Raw genomic sequence first — 20,518 nt, forward strand, 5'->3', positions numbered from 1 at the left:
AAGACAGATCGTAACCTTTGAAGCATCTATATATCTATCAAATTTTAGTATTGGAAGATGGCTGTTAATCTTGCAGAAATACCAGCTGCAGACTGGAAAGGAATTTAATATTATTGACATTTAATTGTGGGGAAGGGTCTAATCCTGGAGAAAGTGAATTAGGAGTGTATTTTATTATGCCCAATTTGTTTATAATTCAAAATCGAGAGGCATTAAGGTAGATGCCAGCCTTCATTACAAAGTTCAGGAGTCAATCTTGGTGCTCTAGACACTTCAGCCCTTATTCTGGAATAGGCGTATCATTTGTCTCAATTGCAACTTAGCTACATCAAACTTTTTATTGCAAATTGGGATGAAGCTGTATATATCCTTTTTCAATGCAAAATCAAAGCTTTTATACTGTATATAATTATACTCTGGTTTTTTAATTTCAGAAAATTATACTGGCATGAAATTAGATGTCCCCATTGCCCATACAATCTTGGTTTTGTTGAAAGGTGCTGTCCTGATTTCATATTTGTTTGCCTGTCTGCAATTCTCTGCTCATCATCTCTGCGGCCCTTCCTGTGTGAATGAAGGCAGATATACTTATCTCAGGATAATGTTGCAGGATCCAATCTTAATTGGTCACTGGGACTAGAGGTTTGTTCTTCCAAGCTTTTGGCCTCATGCTGGAGCCCATTCTCATCCTGAGGGAACCTCTCAATCTTAATTTTCAATGTGTGCATCCTGGAGATTAAGAAATTCCCTCAGGATGGGCTCCAACACAAGTCCAAAAGCTTGTAAGGACAAACCTCCAATCCCGATGACCGTGTCATATTGGATTCTTCCTGTGCCTTTATCTACCCCTCTTCTGTCATAATCAAGCTGAATATTTTTTTAAAAAAAATCAGAATCATTAATAGAACTGAGTCACAAGAATCACTTCTATTTAGGATTTATCTTTCTTTGCCTTACGTAGGTAAAGTGTATATTTTTGTATTGAATTTGAATGTTTTTAATATCCAAAATCTATTTAATGAAAATATTTTAAATGCAGGAGAATGAAAGGGATTTCTTGGGATTTCTTGTCATTCTTAAACAATTCCAGATGACACTTTTATTGTGGATTTTTCCTTCTAGGCATAGAAATTTAGCCTGCCTCTTTTTCCCCACCTGCATTTCTACTTTTTTTTCATAGCAGAAAAACACCTATTCAGGATTTTAAAAAAAGGCTTTTGATTAATAGAGCCAGGGGGGCTCCATGAGTTATAGGATGTATTCAAAAAATATGAATCTTAATTTTAAACCAATTTTGTCCACAGCATTTCTGAAGAGGTTGGATCCTGCGTATCAAGTTGACAAAGGACAGAAAATCAAATTAGTAGTGGAGCTTGCTAACCCAGATGATGAAATTAAATGGCTCAAGAATGGACAAGAGATCCAAGTCAGTGGCAGGTAATCAAGAGAACACAATGAAAGCATTTAGATTAGTATTATACAGTAGTATGAAATATTATATGGGTATAATGTGGAATATAGAAAACCTAGTGATCATCAAAACTGGGAAAGAATGAAATTTCATCAGAATGGGAGGGGGGGAAAATAGCACCCAGAGTCACCTATAAGTGGGGGTCAAAAAAGGTCAGGTTTGTGATGCAACTATACAATCAAAGCCCCAGCCCATTTTTATGTGCAACTCACATAAATAAGGAGTGGGCTTTAATTGCACCATGATGGCCTTTATCTTGAATCTTTTGATACCTCTACCCACCCATTCCAGAAGCCCTTAACATCAACAAAAGCTGTAAGCAGTTAGGGAATGAGGTGGGGTTAATGCTTACTATATTGTAAGACTGTTGATTCATATACAGTTTTTCATGCCTGGCTTTTCTCTTTCCTCTACTCATCTCCACCTTGAATGAACCCCATCCATCATTTCTTCTTAGCAAGTAAGTCCTCGTATTGCACTTCTTGTTTTTTCTACTTTCCTTCACCTACAACAGAGGTGGGGAATGATGGCCCCTTTATGACTTGTGGACTTCAACTCCCATCCTCCTGGGCCATCGTTCCCCACCCCTGATCTACAATGTAGCAAACAATATATTTTTGCTATTCTACAACCCCCCCCACACACACACAGTGTTTTCAGATAGAAGGCTGAAATTATAAATGAATCAATCTAATTTTGAGGTCTTCTGATACAAGCTTTACTTGTCCTAACTCCATGTCTTTGAACTAATGATAACATATGGCATGATTACTTGGCCATAAATAAACTATCTGAAATAAAACTATGGTAATTACCTCTGCCTTATTAAGCAGTTTATAAAAATATTCAGGTTTTTTTGTAACCTGAATAACTGCTATATGATTAATTGTTTTCATGCATATTCCAAGGAATAAATGAGTGGTCTTAGTAGTCTTTTGCACATTATTTTGTTATGTAGATCAGGATGGGGACATTTATAACTCATGCCCACAATGCAATTCTTTTTGAGGTGCGAGCAGCATCATGTAAAGCACAGAAATGGGGTAAGAAATACTGTAATAAGCCAATTGTTATCAGCAGCAAGGCACAAGACAATCCCAGTATCGTAAGATGGTATTTATTAAAGAGAGAAACTTATGGTAAAGAAAGAGAAACAGCTCCCTGCAACAAACAAGGATCTATAAGAAAATCTGTGCAGTTATTTCCTTGTTAAAGAAAGCATACATTACAGCAAGGGAATTAAGGTATGAAATAAGAGGAAGAGAAGGAAATACGGCTAAATGTAGTTTACACCAAATCACTTGATTTTTACCAGCTCTTACATTTGCCCTTGAAAACACTCTTTGTTCTCACAAAGCCCATGCCCCGTTTCATACATTTACCTTCTCTCTGCTCTTTTTTGAGGATCCCATCAATTTCATCTAACTTTCTCACTCTTCCCCTTTCTCTCAATCCATTCACTTTTCTTTATGTATTTGTTCTATGCCTTTTCTTGATTCAGTCTCTCAATCCACTGCAATTTATTTCTTCAACACTGATCATTCTTGCGTTAAATCCACATCCATTTGACACTATTAATTCTACATCCTATTGCTTCTTGTTTCGCCGCATATATCTTAAGTATATTTCTCCCACATTCAGTTTACTTCTATGATGTTCCTCACATTGCAAGCTATAATTGCCATAGTTTCCCCTTCTTTTGCTAAACATTCATTCCTTGCCATCAATTATATTCTACCTACCACATTTCTATAGCATTCACATTGCCTTAAAATTTCTCCATCCATCTTCTCTTTTTTTGATAACTATTTTACCAGGGAATCTAAATCCATCTCTTTCCTTCAATTTTTCATCATTAAGTATTTGTTCACACAATTTCTGCAGTCAAATACAACTTTATGCCTCATTGTACATTAATCTTCACCTCCATGTTCCTCACTGCATTATGCAATCTAACATTCCTTGCAACTCATTTGGATTGGAGCCAGCAACATTGCCGCATCTCTATTCTGTATACATAACTATGCATAGCTTCATATCCATAGTAACACACCTCTAATTTCATCCTAAGCATTTCTTACATTTTTATTCATGAATACATTAAAAAAAATCTAGTGGTTTATCACAAATCCTTAAGCCATATGCCAAGTATTGCTTTTATCATCATGTACACTTTAGTTTTATTTACATAAATAAATGCCATTCTTACTGCATTCAGCAATCAACCATCAAGTCCATGTTCACACAAAATATTCCATCATTTAAGCTATTATTTTACGAATGCTTTCTTTAAATTGCAGTAAGCTTTATTTCCCACATTTTTGACCATGTGTGAAGTTGCAACACCGCCTTTCGCTTTGTTAGGAAACAACAATTTTCTTCCAATCGTAAGGCACAGCTAAGTCTTTACACACGTTAAACACTATTACTCTATATGTAATCCATGTCCATACTTTAATATTTCCCCAATTATACCATCCATGCTTGTGGCTTTATAACTTTATTAAAAATTATAATTTTTCAAGGTTTTCACAATAAATATTACTTTCTTTTCATCATTTTTTTCTCGGATATTAACAGTTGTAGCATTCACTACAGTTGTGTTCATTACTTACTTACTTATAAAATTTAAAGGTTGCCTAAATTACTAAAGGTAACTTTGATCTATTGCTACCATTCCTATACAAATCTCTAAAACATCTTTTCATCTACTTCCAATTATTTTTATTTTCATCAATATCATTGCATTTTCTTTCCCTTTTAAAAATGTAAATGTTCCTTGTTCATTTTTTACTACAATCTTTGCAATTATCTTTTTTCCTCTATGCACTGTAGAGAATATGTATTTGAACATAGCTGATCACAAACTCCCTGGAATCTAGGTGATACCTACTCTGTGTTAGGGATTTTTTTAAAATTCCCTTTCTATTTTTTAATATAATTTTTATTATGGAATTTAAAAAGATAAAAACTAACAAGAACTAATATAAAGAAAAAAGAAAAAGAAAACCAAAAGCCAAAAGTACAGAAAAAGAAAAATAGAATGTAGCTTCCAATTTTCCTTACAGTAATAAGTACAAATACAAATCTATCTCTTACTCTGATTGCAAAAACATTTCCTCTTTTTTATTATCTATTTTTTCTAACCAAAAAAAAAACTGTAAATCATAAGTTATTTTTTTTTTGTTTGGCTGCACACAAAGTTTCTAGAAGAGGTTGCTAACCAGCAATAAATATATTGTCTTTTCTATAATCAAGGAAGTCAGTTTAGCCATCTCTGCAAATTCCATCATCTTCATTTACATTTCTCTAGATATATTTTTGAATCTCTGGGAAATAAAAGGATCTTGACCATAAACCACTGCTCATTGGCTGATGACGCAGCGTATCAGTGCGTGATTGGGGAAGAGAAGACTTTCACAGAACTGTTTGTAAGAGGTGAATGATTTATTATTGTTATGGGTTGGGCTAAGACCTAGATTAGAATTCAAACATTTTGAGTAACATCCTGAAATTCTACTTTTGCCAACCCAATGTTATTTTTGGCAACTATTTAATGTATATGTGTATGTAAGGCTTCTTCTCTTTTTTTCTCCATTACTTCCTGAACTTGAGAAAAAATATGCATATCCGTATTTACCATATTTCTACCTATCAGAAGGCACTGTAAATATTTCTGCTTTTCTAATGGATATTAACCCATGAGATTGTCAAATCATTAAATTCTCTGCAGAAGCTATCAAATAGGTTATTGTGAACCTGAAAGTCTTCTGCATGCTCATTTGATATTTAGCCAGATTGAATGAAGCGGCATTTACCTACAAGTATATCTAAGATTGGGTTGCATAATGTTACTCTGTGTACCTTGACAAAAAGATAAAATACAAAGGTAACATGTGAAATTTTAAAAAAAAACATAGCACAAATCAGTGTCACAATTACTGTATATTAAAATGAAAAAGTTCTAAAATCATTCCATATTGCATTTCTTTATATACTTGAGTTAGTGAATATTAGAACTGAATTAGAATTAAAATATGAGACAATTTTAGATATCTAATTTAGAATATATTAAAAAGATAATGATTTACATTCAGAGTGGGATAAAGAAGCATGGTAATTCTAGAAACATACAATTGTGTGTAGATGTGTTAGTGTTCACTATTATAGGCATATTATTCTGGTTTACAACTAAAAATTAAACAACAATATGATTCAAACCATCAATTCTAAATCCTTCTGGAGGAAAGGAAGAGAAGTAATGAAGAGTCAAAAAGGTGGCATATATCTTTTACAAAAGTGATCATATTTAGTTTGATAACAGAGAAGTCGGAATAAGATAGTACAAGTTTTTACTTGTTTCACGGGAATGTGACCCAGCTCTGCCTTTCCAACATACAAAACCCATATAGAAGTTGGATTTAATTGAAGGTGACTTTAGTTGTAGCTGAAGACTCTTTGAGTGGGCCACATGTAAAGTAAAATTGCTGGTGAGCTCTGTAGTATGAAAGAATGTGGTCCTGACCTTGGAATTGTTAAAGGAAGAATTTCAGAAAAGGTGACAAATTCAAAATAACCTTACCTTGATTTTGTTTAGTGTAAAATGTAGTAGAAGAAACCTTGACATGCTTTCAAGACAGATGTCAGCCTTTCAAGGTAACAGAGATCATGAAACAGAAAAAGCAGAGATTTTAGAAATGCTTTTTAAGTTGCAGGATAGGTTAACAGTATCTTGAAAATCTGTCAGAATTTCTCTCTATTTCATATTATACCAAACAAAACTGAGGTGGTGTTGGGCAGAGTTTCATTTGGACAGTAATGCTGTCCGAAACTTCTCCCTTAACAGTTTGCTCATTCCTTCCCACTTCTTAAAGCCAGGTCTACATTCTTCCATATTATTTTAAGCAATGTTGAGTTTATGCCTTTGGCTGCCATTTTCAATTATTGTATTGCCTTCTGGTTATTTTATTAATTTTGTGGAGAATTAAAACAGCAAGATCCAGCTGTTTAATACTATTTAATGTATTAGGAAAAATTAAAGGGAGACATAGGGTAATGACAGCATTCAAGGAGGTCAGATGTTACTATCATCCTGAATTCCATTATAACAGCGGTCTCCAACCATTGTGACTTGGCAGCCCGGCTGGAGGAGGGGGGGAGAGGGGAACTGAGCCACGCAAGCATCAGACTGACATGCATGTGCACACAGTTCCAATCACGCCAGAAACAAGTGTTTAGGGTGCGGTTTTGCACTCCTTCAGGCTTCTCCACACCAAAAGCTTTTGCAAAGGAATGGAAGGCCTGAAGCAGCACGAGATCACTCCCCTGAAGCCTTTTGTCCCTTTGCAAAAGCTTTTGGCACAGACAAGAGAAGCCTTTGGGTGCACGGTCTCATGCTCCTTCAGACTCATCCAAAAGTGAGTCAGCTATTCTGCATAGGCAGCCTCGGTGAGAGGGCCATGTTCATCCCACTCAACACCTGCTCTCACCACTTTGCTTTTGGAGCATTAGGAGCAGACAGCTTAGTGGACCCACTGGGGAGGAAAGGGGAACCAGGCTGTGCAAGCGGTGGGCCAGCGCACACATGTGTGTGCATAGCTCCACTCACACAAGAGAGAAGAGAAGCCTTTAGGGTGCTGCTCATGCAAGTGGAGCTGTGCGTGTGTCACTGACCTGTCTCTCACATGACCCTGTTACAAATAGGCCATGGCCCTATAGCGGGCTATGGCTCAGGGACTGGGGACCCCTGCACTATAACACTGTAGTATAAGCAGTGGTGGGATTCAGCCAGTTCGCACCACTTCGACAGAACCGATAGCTAATTTTTTGTTGCCCAGGCCCAGAATGGACTTCTGGAAGCGGCATCCACACAGAGAACCAGTTGTTCACATATTTTAATCCCACCACTAAGTACAACCAAGACAAAAACAATCACTCTTGTAAAGGAAAAGGGACAATAATGTGTAAAAATATTGTCAAGAACTTAGGTTTTGGAAGATAATAAGAGAAAAATTCTAGGACCCATTGTTATTCTTCTTCTGTTCTTCTCTTTTATCTGAGGTCTTTGTGACCTTCTCAGAAAAACATCATGCTCTTGAATAGCCCAGGAATACGCTGTCCTTGGTCTTGAAGAAGAAAATAAACCTTATTCCACATGAATGTAATCTAGGAGAACTGGAAACAAATGCTAAAGTTTTAAATTATCTTCACATTGTGTAATGGAATGTAGTGAGGAGGTGGATCTCACAGGGAACGGGTGCTTTCTAGAAGAATAAGAGACAAATCAATCTAAATATTTTGTGTGAAAGAAATTTGTCAAAGCAGCCCCTCCATAATAGTTCTCAGAGTATATGGAAGATGCATACAGTAGAGCACTCAATCTGGCAAGATTCTGTCTGTAATTGTAGAAACAATAAAGAACTCAACTTGGAAGAATCACCATGAGTCATTCTTACTTTTTAGGTCTGTCGTATTCACCATTCTGAAATCAAGTTCTCATTTCATTTCTAGAGCCTCCCATCCTGATTACTCGTTCCCTGGAAGACCAGGTGGTCACAGTTGGAGAAAGAGTAGAGTTTGAAGCTGAAGTGTCTGAAGAAGGAGCTACTGTGAAATGGTAAAGTAAAGGGGATGGGGGGAAGGGAATAACCTTCTCTGTTGAGGGGGAGCTATACCATAAACTGCCCAAAGAGTTTTATTTTAAAAGATTAAGATTTTTCTCTAGTTGACCTCAACATTTGATGATTTCATGGACATGCCTATTTGGTCTTCTTGGCAGCAAAACAGAAACAGCTTCATATTTCCACATTCTGGAAACTTATTTTGGCTTCCTAGTCAAGACTGCTGTTCTGGTATTACCCAGTAAAAAGGTAAAGGTTCTCCGCACATGCGTGCTAGTCGTTTCCAATTCTAGGGGCTGGTGCTCATCTGCATTTCAAAGTAGAAGATCCAGTGCTTGTTCGAGGATGTCTCTGTGGTCATGTGGCCGGCATAACTAGACACCAAAGGTGCATGGAACGCTGTTACCTTCCCACGGTAGTGGTCCCTATTTTTCTACTTGTATTTTTACGTGCTTTCGAACTGCTAGGTTGGCAGAAGCTGGGATGAGTAACAGGCGCTCACCCTGCTATGTGGTACTTGGGATTTGACCCACCAAACTGCCGACCTTCTGATCGACAAGCTCAGCATCCTAACCCACTGAGCCACCGCGTCCCTTTTTATTACCCAGTGGTCTCCTATAAAAAAAATAACTAATCCCAACTACTTAGCTTTTTGAACGCAAGCAAGGTTTCTAAAAAGGGAGGAATCATGTTTCAGAATACCAGGGATAAAAACCTATGGGTAGTCACCATCTATCTTAGTATGGCCAGAACAATGGTCTGAGGCCATAAGGCACCAGGAAAGGGAGAGGGCCTTAGGTTACCCTGCAGGAAGAAACTTCTCATGCTTTTTGGTGCAAAGTCAGCTCGCCCTCCTGTGGTTTACCTCAGAAAGCACGTGAGAATGTTCTGCAACAGAGCTGGTAAATTTGCAGCCAAACTACTACTCTTTAATAGCATTTAAGGTGATTTAAGGTGCTGGTAAAAGGTAAAGGTAAAGGTTCCCCCGCACATGCGTGCTAGTCGTTTCCGACTCTAGGGGCCGGTGCTCATCTCCGTTTCAAAGCCGAAGAGCCAGCGCTAGTCCGAAGACGTCTCCGTGGTCATGTGGCCGGCATGACTAGACGCCAAAGGCGCACGGAACGCTGTTACCTTCCCACCGGAGTGGTCCCTATTTTTCTACTTGCATTTTTACGTGCTTTCAAACTGCTAGGTTGGCAGAAGCTGGGACGAGTAACAGGCGCTCACTCTGTTACGCAGCACTCGGGATTCGACCCGCCAAACTGCCGACCTTCTGATCGACAAGCTCAGCATCCTCACCCACTGAGCCACCACGTCCCTGGTACTTACCTTTAAAGCCCTACATGGCTTAGGCCCGGGATACTTGCAGGACCATCTGCTGCCGGGAAAGAATTCCCATCGCCCAGTACGCTCACACAGAGAAGGCCTCCTCAGGGTACCGTCGGCTAGACAATGTCGGCTTGCGACCCCCAGGGGAAGGGCCTTCTCTGTGGGAGCGCCAGCCCTGTGGAACCAGCTCCCCCCTGAGCTTCGGATGGCCCCAGATCTCCAGTCCTTTCGCCGTGGCCTCAAAACACTCCTTTTCCACCTGGCTGACCTGGACTGACAGGGATTTTAATTATGTTTACAATTTTAACTCTATTCTTTAATTTATTTTAATTTATTTCAATTTTAAATTTTAATTTACTGTACAGAGACCTTTAAGTTTTGTTGTTGTTAGCCGCCCTGAGTCCCTCGGGAGATAGGGCGGGATATGTCCCATAAATAAATAAATAAATAAATAAATAAATAAATAAATAAATAAATAAATTGTGGCTCCTGGTTAATGTAACAATGCCATATGCTAATAATAATAATAATAATAATAATAATAATAATAATAATAATAATAATAATAATAATCACAATGATACTTTGATATTTACAGGGAGAAAGATGGTGTAGAGCTTACTCGAGAAGAGGCATTCAAATACCGGTTCAAAAAGGATGGTAAAAGGCACCACCTCATCATCAATGAGTCCACCAAGGAAGATAATGGGCATTACAAAGTCAAAACTAGTGGTGGGGAGTCTGTTGCAGAGTTGATTGTACAAGGTGAGAAATAAATAAGAATTTGTTTTTTAAAATGTGTGTAGAGATTGGTAATAGCCTTGTCTGTAGCGGTAATACCTAATAATAGAATAGCTAACTAGGCATTATATGTTGATGTTGGATGTAACCAGTGGTGGGATTCAAATATGTGAACAACTAGTTCTCTGTATGGATGCTGCTTCCAGAAGTCCATTCTGGGCCTGGGCAACAAAAAATTAGCTACTGGTTCTGTCAAAGTGGTGCGAACCAGCTGAATCCCACTACTGGATGTAACACATATTCTGATAACAGCACTGCCTATATGTCAAATGACATTAAACTCTCACACATCCTAAATATCTCTTCCTATTTCACCTTTTCTAGAAGACGTGTTTTTTTTTAAAAAAAACTTTTTTTAAAAAAACAATATCTACAGTTTGGATAATCCCTACCCTCTGACCTGTTGCAAACTTGTTGATTTATTCCCAAATTCACAATCTCAGAAAAGAAGCTAGAGGTGTATCAAAGTATTGCAGATCTGACCGTGAAGGCACAAGACCAGGCTGTGTTCAAGTGTGAGGTGTCCGATGAGAATCTGAAGGGCATCTGGCTGAAAAATGGGAAAGAGGTCATCCCAAACAATCGGATTAAAATCTCTCATATTGGCAGGTATATTACACATTTTACAGTGATTCTAGAACATTGATTTTCTTAGGATTACTTATGTGATGTGGCAAAAGTGATTTAAAGTTCCCCGTAAGTTGCAAGCAGAAAAAAAGAGAAAAATATACGAAAGCTGAAAATGCTAAATGATTTTTTTTCTTTTTTAAGTAGATGCACAAGTAATTAGTCAATAATTAAGTGACTTTGAAGTTTCTAATATTCATACTTTTTTCAGTTAATGTGAACAATTAAATATGGTCTTTTGGATTTTCAGAATTAAAAATTAAAAATAGGAATGCTAACAGTAGAGGTTGTGTTCTAAGATTTGTTTTGTTTTTCCTTTATATAGTGCCCCAATGTTCATTTTTCTCTGATTTTTTGCTGTTTTTTCCCTTTATCAGTTATTCTGTTTGTATGGGTCTCTTTAATTTTTAAAAATTTATGTCAGTCAAAAATATCACTCTCCTTGAGTTATAGAAATATTGGTCTGGCCATATGTCTGTATTATTTTTCTTTGAGATTTACTATTATGATGAAAAGATATCCAAAAAGAAATAACTGATAATATTGGATTACTAATTAACATTCCAGAGGTACATTCAGAAAGACTGAAATCAGCAGCAGCAGTCTTAAATGTATATAATGGAAATTTTTGAATAAGTGGTATTCTACTCCTGCTAAAATTATTAAAAATGGAATTACCTTTTAATCTATCAAGATGCTTCATGGAACATCCTTAATCTTCTTTTACATTTGATATTGGAATTATTGGCCCACCTTACTCAATTGACCAATTTTGAATATTAGTGATTATGGTAGACATGAAAATAAATAGTTATTATGGCCTGATGTATATTATGTCTCATTGATACTTATGCATGTTCTATTAAAATGCTTTAATATCGTGAAATAGTTTGGCAATTTATTAGATTATTACATTAACATATTATTAGATAATTAAGACTCATATGCTTCCTAGAACCCAGGGGTGTCAAACTGCCAGCCCATGGGCCAGATGCATCATGGCGAAACCATGCCCACCCCATTGCCGGCAATGGCGGAAAAAATTCACGATACGTTGCAACACGTCACATGACGTTGCGAGTTTGACACCCCTGCTGTAGCCTATAATAATTTCCATAGAAATTTGCAAAAAAACAGATTTAATTTGTTGGAATGTAGTCGTCTGGAAATAATTACTCCAAGAAACCTTCTCTGTATATGAATGTGAAGAGAAAGTGAGAGAGAACACCAATGGGGTTTAGCAGTTAAGATCAAGGTTAAATCCTGTCTTAAGTATTGAGGCTAGTTGTCTGACTTTGGGCCAGTCATTTTTCTTAGCCTTAGAATGGAAAATCAAAATCTACCAATCTTCACTGGATTGTGTTATTGAGGTAATCCTGTGCTAATAATTTTGAGTTCTTTTAGACAAATTTATAAGATTTTAAGTACGTTTCTATGGGAAGAACAAACCTTTGATTTTTTTTTTATATTACTGTTACCATATGATGATGGAGATTTTAATTTTCCAAATTTCAGTTTTGTCATTGGGCATATTTTTACTCCCATTTCTATAAAGAATACAAATGATTAATATTCATATTGTTTTTAACAGCATATTGTGAATATCAATAAAAACTAAAGATATGAATGTAGTTTTGATTATATAACAAAAATTTGGAAAAAGTTCTTCAGTAAATGAAGAACTATGGATCTATTCAGTGTAAAAGGTAAAGGTTCTCCCGCACATGCGTGCTAGTCATTTCCAAATCTTGGGGCCGGTGCTCATCTCTGTTTCAAAGCCGAAGAGCCAGCGCTTGTCCGAGGACATCTCTGTGGTCATGTGGCTGGCATGACTAGACGCCAAAGGTGCACGGAACGCTATTACCTTCCCACTGTAGTGGTCCCTATTTTTCTACTTGCATTTTTATGTGCTTTCGAACTGCTAGGTTGGCAGAAGCTGGGATGAGTAACAGGCGCTCATTCTGTTATGCGGCACTCAGGATTCGACCCGCCAAACTGTCGACCTTCTGATCAACAAGCTCAGCGTCCTAGCCCACTGAGCCACCGTGTCCCTATTCAGTGTGGGATGTGTAAAATCATTTTTCAGTATTGAAAAAATAGTGTAACCCCTTAGAATTAGATTGATAATACATATTAAATTTATGTTTATGAATTGGCTATCAATGCAATGAAAAGGCTGATCAGTGTTATTCTTGCTAGTCACGACTTAATAATATGTTTAAAAATTGGCTAAATGGCTTTGTTATATAATATAATTTATTTTTGTAGTTTTCTTTTTCCTTTATCTTTTTTAAATTTTTCTTCCCTCATTCCTTGTATATTAAGGCAATACAAAATTAAAAAACTGATTTGCCAGATTTTAAACATTGTTTGGATTATAATTCCTGTGCTTTAGGACAGCTCCTATGGAAAACACCTGATGCTATAAAAATGCTGCCATTACAACATAATCCCCTAAGGGTTGATATCTTGGTATTTCAGTATGTTTCCTTTTCCATTTGATCAGCTAATGAACTCCTTCATTCATCTGTGTAGAACAACAGTCCCCAACATTTTGGCACCAGGAATCAGTTTGTTGTTAGTTGCAAAGTCATGTCCGACCCATCGCAACCCCATCTTCTGGAGATGAACCAGTTTGGTGGAAGATAATTTTCCCACAGATTGGGAGAGGGGTGTTGGTTTCATGCACTACCTATATCCTGCACATGCATAGATAACACTTTGCTCACATGTGCAGCCCGGTTCCTAACAGGCTACAGAGTGGTACCGGTCCACAGTCCAAAGGTTGGGGACTCCTGGTGTACAGGTAAGGTATGCCTAGTAGAAACACATTCAGGTAGTTCTGTCTATACTCTTCTACAGCATATTGATGTGGAAAGAAGGAAATAGGTTTTTGTTTCCTGAATGAAGAGACCTCTTATTGTAGCAACTGCATAAAAAATAATCTTGATATTATTTTAATCAATAACATTTTCTTTCCCAAATGCCATTAAGGCTAGTCTGAATGTACCCTGTGGAGAAAATTAGACTCAATCAACTAGACCCATGGTGGCGAACCTGTGGCACACAGAGCCCTGTCTGTGGGCACATGTACCGTCACCCCAGTCCTAGGCCTTCAGCTGGTTTTTATAAAACCTTTTCACTTTAGGACTCCACTGCCATGTGCAAAAAAAAAAAAAGGTTCGTTCAATCAATCAATTTCAACTTCTCGTGGGAAAAAAAAGATCTCACAAAGTTGGAATTGATTGATTGAACTTTTTAGTCCCACCCAGTCTGCTGTTACCACCACAGCCACGCCCACCCAATGGGCCACGCCCACCCAGCACCCAACGATACATAAGTGGGTTTTGGATTGCAGTTTGGGCACTTGGTCTCTAAAAGGTTCGCCATCACTGTACTAGACAAAGGACTGGATATAATCTGTCCAATCTATACTGGACAAAGATTAGACTCAAGCACAAATATTTGTTTTTCAGAATCCATAAACTAACCATTGACGATGTGACCCCAGAAGATGAAGCTGATTATTCTTTTGTACCTCAGGGATTTGCATACAATCTCTCAGCTCATCTGCGTTTTTTGGGTAAGTTCCGTGGAATCTCTTTTTTAACACCAGGTAAGAATGTGTAGCAGGATTTATCTGTCTATCTGTCTGTTTTTAAATGCAGATTTCATAGCTATGGTTAGATCCTGTTGCTGAATGTGGTTTATTTTATTATATTACAGTTCCGGCACCACCATTTGCAAAAAAAAAAAAAAGCAATAAGAGTAGTAGAACATTTATTGTTTTGGTCAGCGGTGGGATTCAGCCGGTTTGCACCACTTTGGCAGAACCAAGCTAAGTTTTTGTTGCCCAGGCCCAGAATGGACTTCTGGAAGCAGTATCTGCACAGAGAACCGGTTGTTCACCTTTTTGAATCCCACCACTGGTTTTAGCGTAACTTAGTTAATCTTAGAAAATTAGTCCACAAACTATTTTCAGTCTAGTTGGCCTTTTTCAGCGGACTGGTTTTGATGTGGGAGAGTTCTGTTAGAAGAAATGAGGCGGGGAAAAAGGGTGGCTTTTCCCCTTTTTTTAGCATGTTGTTCCTCCTTCCCCACCCAATGTCACCTCCCAAGCTTCTCTGAATGATGGTTCCAGGAGAAGATGTACAAAGATGAAAGGCAACAGAAGAAAGAGTGAATCAAGGAAAAGTACTGCCGTGTTCCTTTCTTGGGTGGGAAGCTTTCTACAGTTCTACTAAGCCCAAAGGATGAAAGTTGTTAATAAGTTAGCAACGGTAGAAATGCAATTACTGGATAATGGGACATATAAGACAGATGAGGTATTTTATAAATCTATGCATGTATATCACAAGTACATGAGAAACAGACCTGAAAGTGAGATCAGAGAATAAAGTCTGAAGATATGAAAAGCAAGCAGAAAATCAAAGTGATAAAGGAAACCTTTCACCAACCCCTGCAGGCAGAATATGCTAATTATATTTTATACTGTTTTTGAAGAAACAAATCTATGACCATGATGGTCCAGAAAAATCAAGTAGTGGAACATAGTTTCAGAATAATGATAAAACTTATTTCGTTACAAATGTTTATCGGTGACTCAATAGATGAATTCAAAAATCCAGTGTTGCTGCTTTGTGATTTTTATTTTTTATTTTTTGTCCACCTACGGATGTTCATAGTTGTTTTGAAGCTTGCTAAACCTGAGAAAATGTTAAACCAAAAACATTTCATCAAATGTTATTTCATGCTGGCATAACAATGTGGCAGTGGTGATTTTCAGGTCTTCTGCAGCCACAATGCCATATTCAGAGGAAAAATAAGGGACAGGATGAAACTTTAGAACATGGCAGAGGGGCAGTAATTTTAAAAAAAAAACAGTGGATTGGCAATGGTGAGCGATCCTTTAGGCTGCACGTTGACAATTCTCCATCTCTCCCGATCACCAAGTCTTTGGAGTCAATGGCATAAAGTCACTGGAGCCATTAATAGATCAAACTTAATGACAGTATTCAATCATTATTGCCTTGATTTTATTACTCTGCTTTACCCCTTCTCTGTCCTCATACAGTCTCCTTGGCAACTCACATTCTTTCGCTATAGATTATTTTTTTTTAGAAAAAATAAATGCTTGATTCAAGTATATAGCTACCAAACACATTTAATTGTGGGGTTTTTTTCTCCCTTTCTTTTCTTGCAGAGGTTAAGATTGACTTTGTGCCTAGGCAAGGTAAGGACGACATTTATTTATTTATTTATTTATTTATTTATTTATTTATTTATTTATTTATTTATACATACTAATCTAGGAAATGAGAACCATATTAAAAAAAAACTCTCCTGTTTTAGATGAGTCTTTTTCATAAAATGGTTTCTCTGCTTTTGCTGCAGAACCCCCCAAAATCCATCTGGACTGCATGGGGCAAACTCCGGACACCATTATTGTGGTAGCTGGAAACAAGCTGAGGCTTGACGTACCCATCTCAGGGGACCCAGTTCCTGAAGTGATCTGGCAGAAAATAAACAAGGTAATAACAGTCTAAAAATGCCAGGGCTTCGTAGCTGGTCCTTTAAATCACTACTGCCTGTGTGGCTTACTATGAATTTCTTGATTAAAAAATAAAGGAATTGTTTACAATAAAGGGGAATATTTGTAGGTCAGGATTAAAATGAGGGATCCTTGGTGCTCTCTGAGTTTGACTGTTTTCTTGCAGTGTACTGAGGTAGTGATGATGGGTAATGAAATGTCTGCAAGAAAACAACGAAGCTCAGAGAGCACCAAGGGCCCCTCAAAGGAATTCTTAACCTGAAAATATAGTTTCAATGTAAAATATTATACGAATATTTTCTTTTCAGTTCTCCAAGCACAAACATTATCTTGGCAATTAAAATAACCACTCAGTTTGGCTCTAAGCTTATTCCTCCCTTCTGTTTCTAATATACGTCTGTAGAGGTCTATACAGCTAAAATTGTACCATTCTTGTACTTCATCACCAAGCTATTTGTTGTGGGTGGGGGGAGAGAAATGTGGAGGAGAATTTGAATACTGGCTGAGTATAGATAAAAGTCAATTTAAAAATGGGGGGTGGGGGAATAGATAATAAAACAGAAATCTTGAATGAAATCTTGAATAGCATGAATTCTTCCTGCAGTAATTTACCGTTGTTTCTGCTCATATAAGTTTAAGCAATCAGGGGATTTTCTTGTCCTCACCTTTTGGTTCTGGATGAATCCTCATGTACTTCAAATGCAGTTCACTTGACAATCTGAACAGGTACAAAGGCTATTATTGATTGCTATCTGATAGTTTACTCTAACTCACTTTTTCTTGTAGCCTGAAATAATTGAGCATCAAGCTGGAAGGATTAATCCTACCATCCATTTTGAATCACTTCTATTGAAGTCATGTTATCATTCAAAACATCCAAAGAGCTGCTATAAAGATTGAGGAGTTTTGAATTGCCCATGCCATTCTAACTGATCACAAAACCAATCCCTGTCCTGTTTCATTAATATCACTTCATCAGGGACACAGTATCAAGCAGTTCAGATTATAACACTCCTTCCTGTTCATACAGTAGGTATGATTTATTTACCGTAGATTACAGAATGACTTCTCAGGTATTTGAATAAAATTAACCAGCCTAGAAAGGCATTTTCTATCTTTGCCTTAATTGTGTGCAAATCAAAGGATTGCCTTCTTTTGTGTGAAGATACAACAACCCTTTTATGTGTCTTCTGGGTATTTAATTGCTGTTAGCCACAGCCATCCTAGACAATGGAAAAGAACTGGAGAGCTGCACTTTGAATATCAAGAAAAATCAAGTTACCTATCTTTGTTTTAAACCTTGATCCAGGGAAATGGTGATTCAGAAGCTAAAAAGTTGATGGTCAGCCTTCAATGTTTGTACCTGTATTGTGATGTAAGAACACCTTTGCAAAAGTCTGGGACAAGGCCATGGTACAAGACTGGCATCGTTAACAGGCAGTAGTTTTCAAAGAATGTGGTTTAAAAAATCAAGATGACAGTGGCAACATATTGCTCCCCCCCTCAAAAATCTTCCATGAAAACAGTATAGGCTCTACAGGAATAGTCAGTATAGGCTACTACAGGAATAGAGGGACCTTGGAGTCCTAGTGGGCAATCACTTCACTATGAGCCAGCAGTGTGCAGCAGCAGCCAAAAAGCTAATACAATCCTGGGTTGTATAAACACAGGCATAGAATCAAGTTCACGCAAAGTATTAGTGCCGCTTTATAAAACCCTAGTAAGACCACACCTGGAATACTGCAACCAATTTTGGTCACCATACTACAAAAAAGATGTTGAGACCTTGGAAAAAGTTCAGAGAAGAGCAATTAAAATGACCAAAGACCTAGAGACTAAAACATATGAAGAACGGCTGCAGGACTTGGGTATGGCTAGTCTAAAGAAAAGAAGAAATAGAGGTGACGTGATAGACATATTCCAGTATTTGAGGGGCTGCCACAAAGAAGAAGGCGTCAAACTATTCTCCAAAGCACCAGAGGGCAGGACAAGAAACAATGGTTGGAAACTGATCAAAGAGAGAAGCAATCTGGAATTAAGGAGAAACTTCCTAACAGTGAGGACAATTAACCAGTGGAACAGCTTGCCTTCCGAAATTGTGGGCGCTCCATCAGTGGAGATTTTGAAGAAGAGACTAAATAGTCACTTGTCCAACAGGGGGGTGGACTAGAAGACCTTTAAGGTCCCTTCCAGCTCTATTCTATTCTATACCTTACAGAGAAGCTTATTTAAGGCAAACAGATTTTTAAAAAAATACTTGCTCTCATTGGCTCTCCAGTTTGTGAAGACGGTTAGAAAGTGTGTACTTTAATCATATCTACTAGATGACCTGAAATAAATGACACTTACAATGGAGTATGTTTCATAACTAGATCGCACATAAGAAATTTAAAAAACTATATACAGGTGAAACTCGAAAAATTAGAATATCGTGCAAAAGTTCATTTATTTCAGTAATGCAACTTAAAGGGGGAAACTAATATATGAGATAGAGTCATTACATGCAAAGCAAAATAGTTCAAGCCGTGATTTGTCATAATTGTGATGATTATGGCGTACAGCTCATGAAAACCCCAAATCCACAATCTCAGAAAATTAGAATATTGTGAAAAGGTGCAATATTCTAGCCTCAAAGTGTCCCACTCTAAACAGCTAATTAAGCCATAACACCTGCAAAGGGTTCCTGAGCCTTTAAATGGTCTCTCAGTCTGGTTCCGTAGGAATCACAATCATGGGGAAGACTGCTGACCTGACAGTTGTGCAGAAAACCATCATTGACACCCTCCATAAGGAGGGAAAGCCTCAAAAGGTAATTGCAAAAGAAGTTGGATGTTCCCCAAGTGCTGTATCAAAGCACATTAATAGAAAGTTATGTGGAAGGGAAAAGTGTGGAAGAAAAAGGTGCACAAGCAGCAGGGATGACCGCAGCCTGTAGAGGATTGTCAGGAAAAGGCCATTCAAAAGTGTTGGGGACTTTCACAAGGAGTGGACTGAGGCTGGAGTCAGTGCATCAAGAGCCACCACACACAGACGGATCCTGGACATGGGCTTCAGCTGCTCCTGAACAACAAACAACGTCAGAAGCGTCTTACCTGGGCTAAAGAAAAACAGACCTGGTCTGTTGCTCAGTGGTCCAAAGTCCTCTTTTCTGATGAGAGCAACTTTTGCATCTCATTTGGAAACCAAGGACCCAGAGTCTGGAGGAAGAATGGAGAGGCACACACTGCAAGATGCTTGAAGTACAGTGTGAAATTTCCACCGTCTGTGTTGATTTGGGGAGCCATGTCATCTGCTGGTGTTGGTCCACTGTGCTTCATTAAGTCCAGGATCAATGCAGCCATCTACCAGGAATTTTGGAGCACTTCATGCTTCCTTCCACAGATGAGCTTTATGGGGATGCTGACTTCATTTTCCAGCAGGACTTGGCACCTGCTCATACTGCCAAAAGCACCAAAACCTGGTTCAAGGACCGTGGGATTACTGTGCTTGATTGGCCAGCAAATTCGCCTTACCTGAACCCCATAGAGAATCTATGGGGCATTGCCAAGAGAAAGATGAGAGACATGAGACCGAGCAATGCAGAAGAGCTGAAGGCCACTATTGAAGCATCCTGGTCTTCCATAACACCTCAGCAGTGCCACAGGCTGATAGCTTCCATGCCACGCCGCATTGAGGCAGTAATTGCAAAAGGGGCCCAAACCAAGTACTGAGAACATATGCATGCTTATACTTGTCAGAGGTCCGATATTGTTGTATGTACACTCCTTGTTTTATTGATTGCATGTAATATTCTAATTTTCTGAGATTGTGGATTTGGGGTTTTCATGAGCTGTACACCATAATCATCACAATTATGACAAATCACGGCTTGAACTATCTTGCTTTGAATGTAATGAGTCTATCTCATATATTAGTTTCCCCTTTTAAGTTGCATTACTGAAATAAATGAACTTTTGTATGATATTCTAATTTTCCGAGTTTCACCTGTATATTTGTGTGTGCATAAGCCCATCTGCCAACAGCCCAACCCTCATTTTTTAAAAAAATACCATGAAAAATGCACCATCTACAGATGAGCAAACCCTCAACATTTTTGTGTTTTAATTTTCACAATTGGTT

At 37.9% G+C, this 20,518-nt stretch overlaps 1 protein-coding gene across 1 annotated transcript in view; it reads left to right on the forward strand.

Annotated features, from left to right (window-relative positions):
• The window catches only part of MYBPC3 (myosin binding protein C3), a gene marked incomplete at both ends in the record, with an annotated part of 87,121 nt that overhangs the window by 40,014 nt on the left and 26,589 nt on the right, over positions 1-20,518 (forward strand). Inside the window, 9 exon segments of the mRNA XM_083356348.1 lie at positions 1,305-1,437; positions 4,785-4,909; positions 7,982-8,087; positions 10,019-10,185; positions 10,665-10,830; positions 14,325-14,431; positions 16,052-16,081; positions 16,243-16,379; positions 16,382-16,438. Of these exon segments, the coding sequence (XP_083212474.1) occupies positions 1,305-1,437; positions 4,785-4,909; positions 7,982-8,087; positions 10,019-10,185; positions 10,665-10,830; positions 14,325-14,431; positions 16,052-16,081; positions 16,243-16,379; positions 16,382-16,438 (1,028 nt within the window).

Source organism: Vipera ursinii, assembly GCF_947247035.1.
Source record: "Vipera ursinii genome assembly, chromosome: 1".
Lineage (NCBI taxonomy): Eukaryota > Metazoa > Chordata > Lepidosauria > Squamata > Viperidae > Vipera > Vipera ursinii.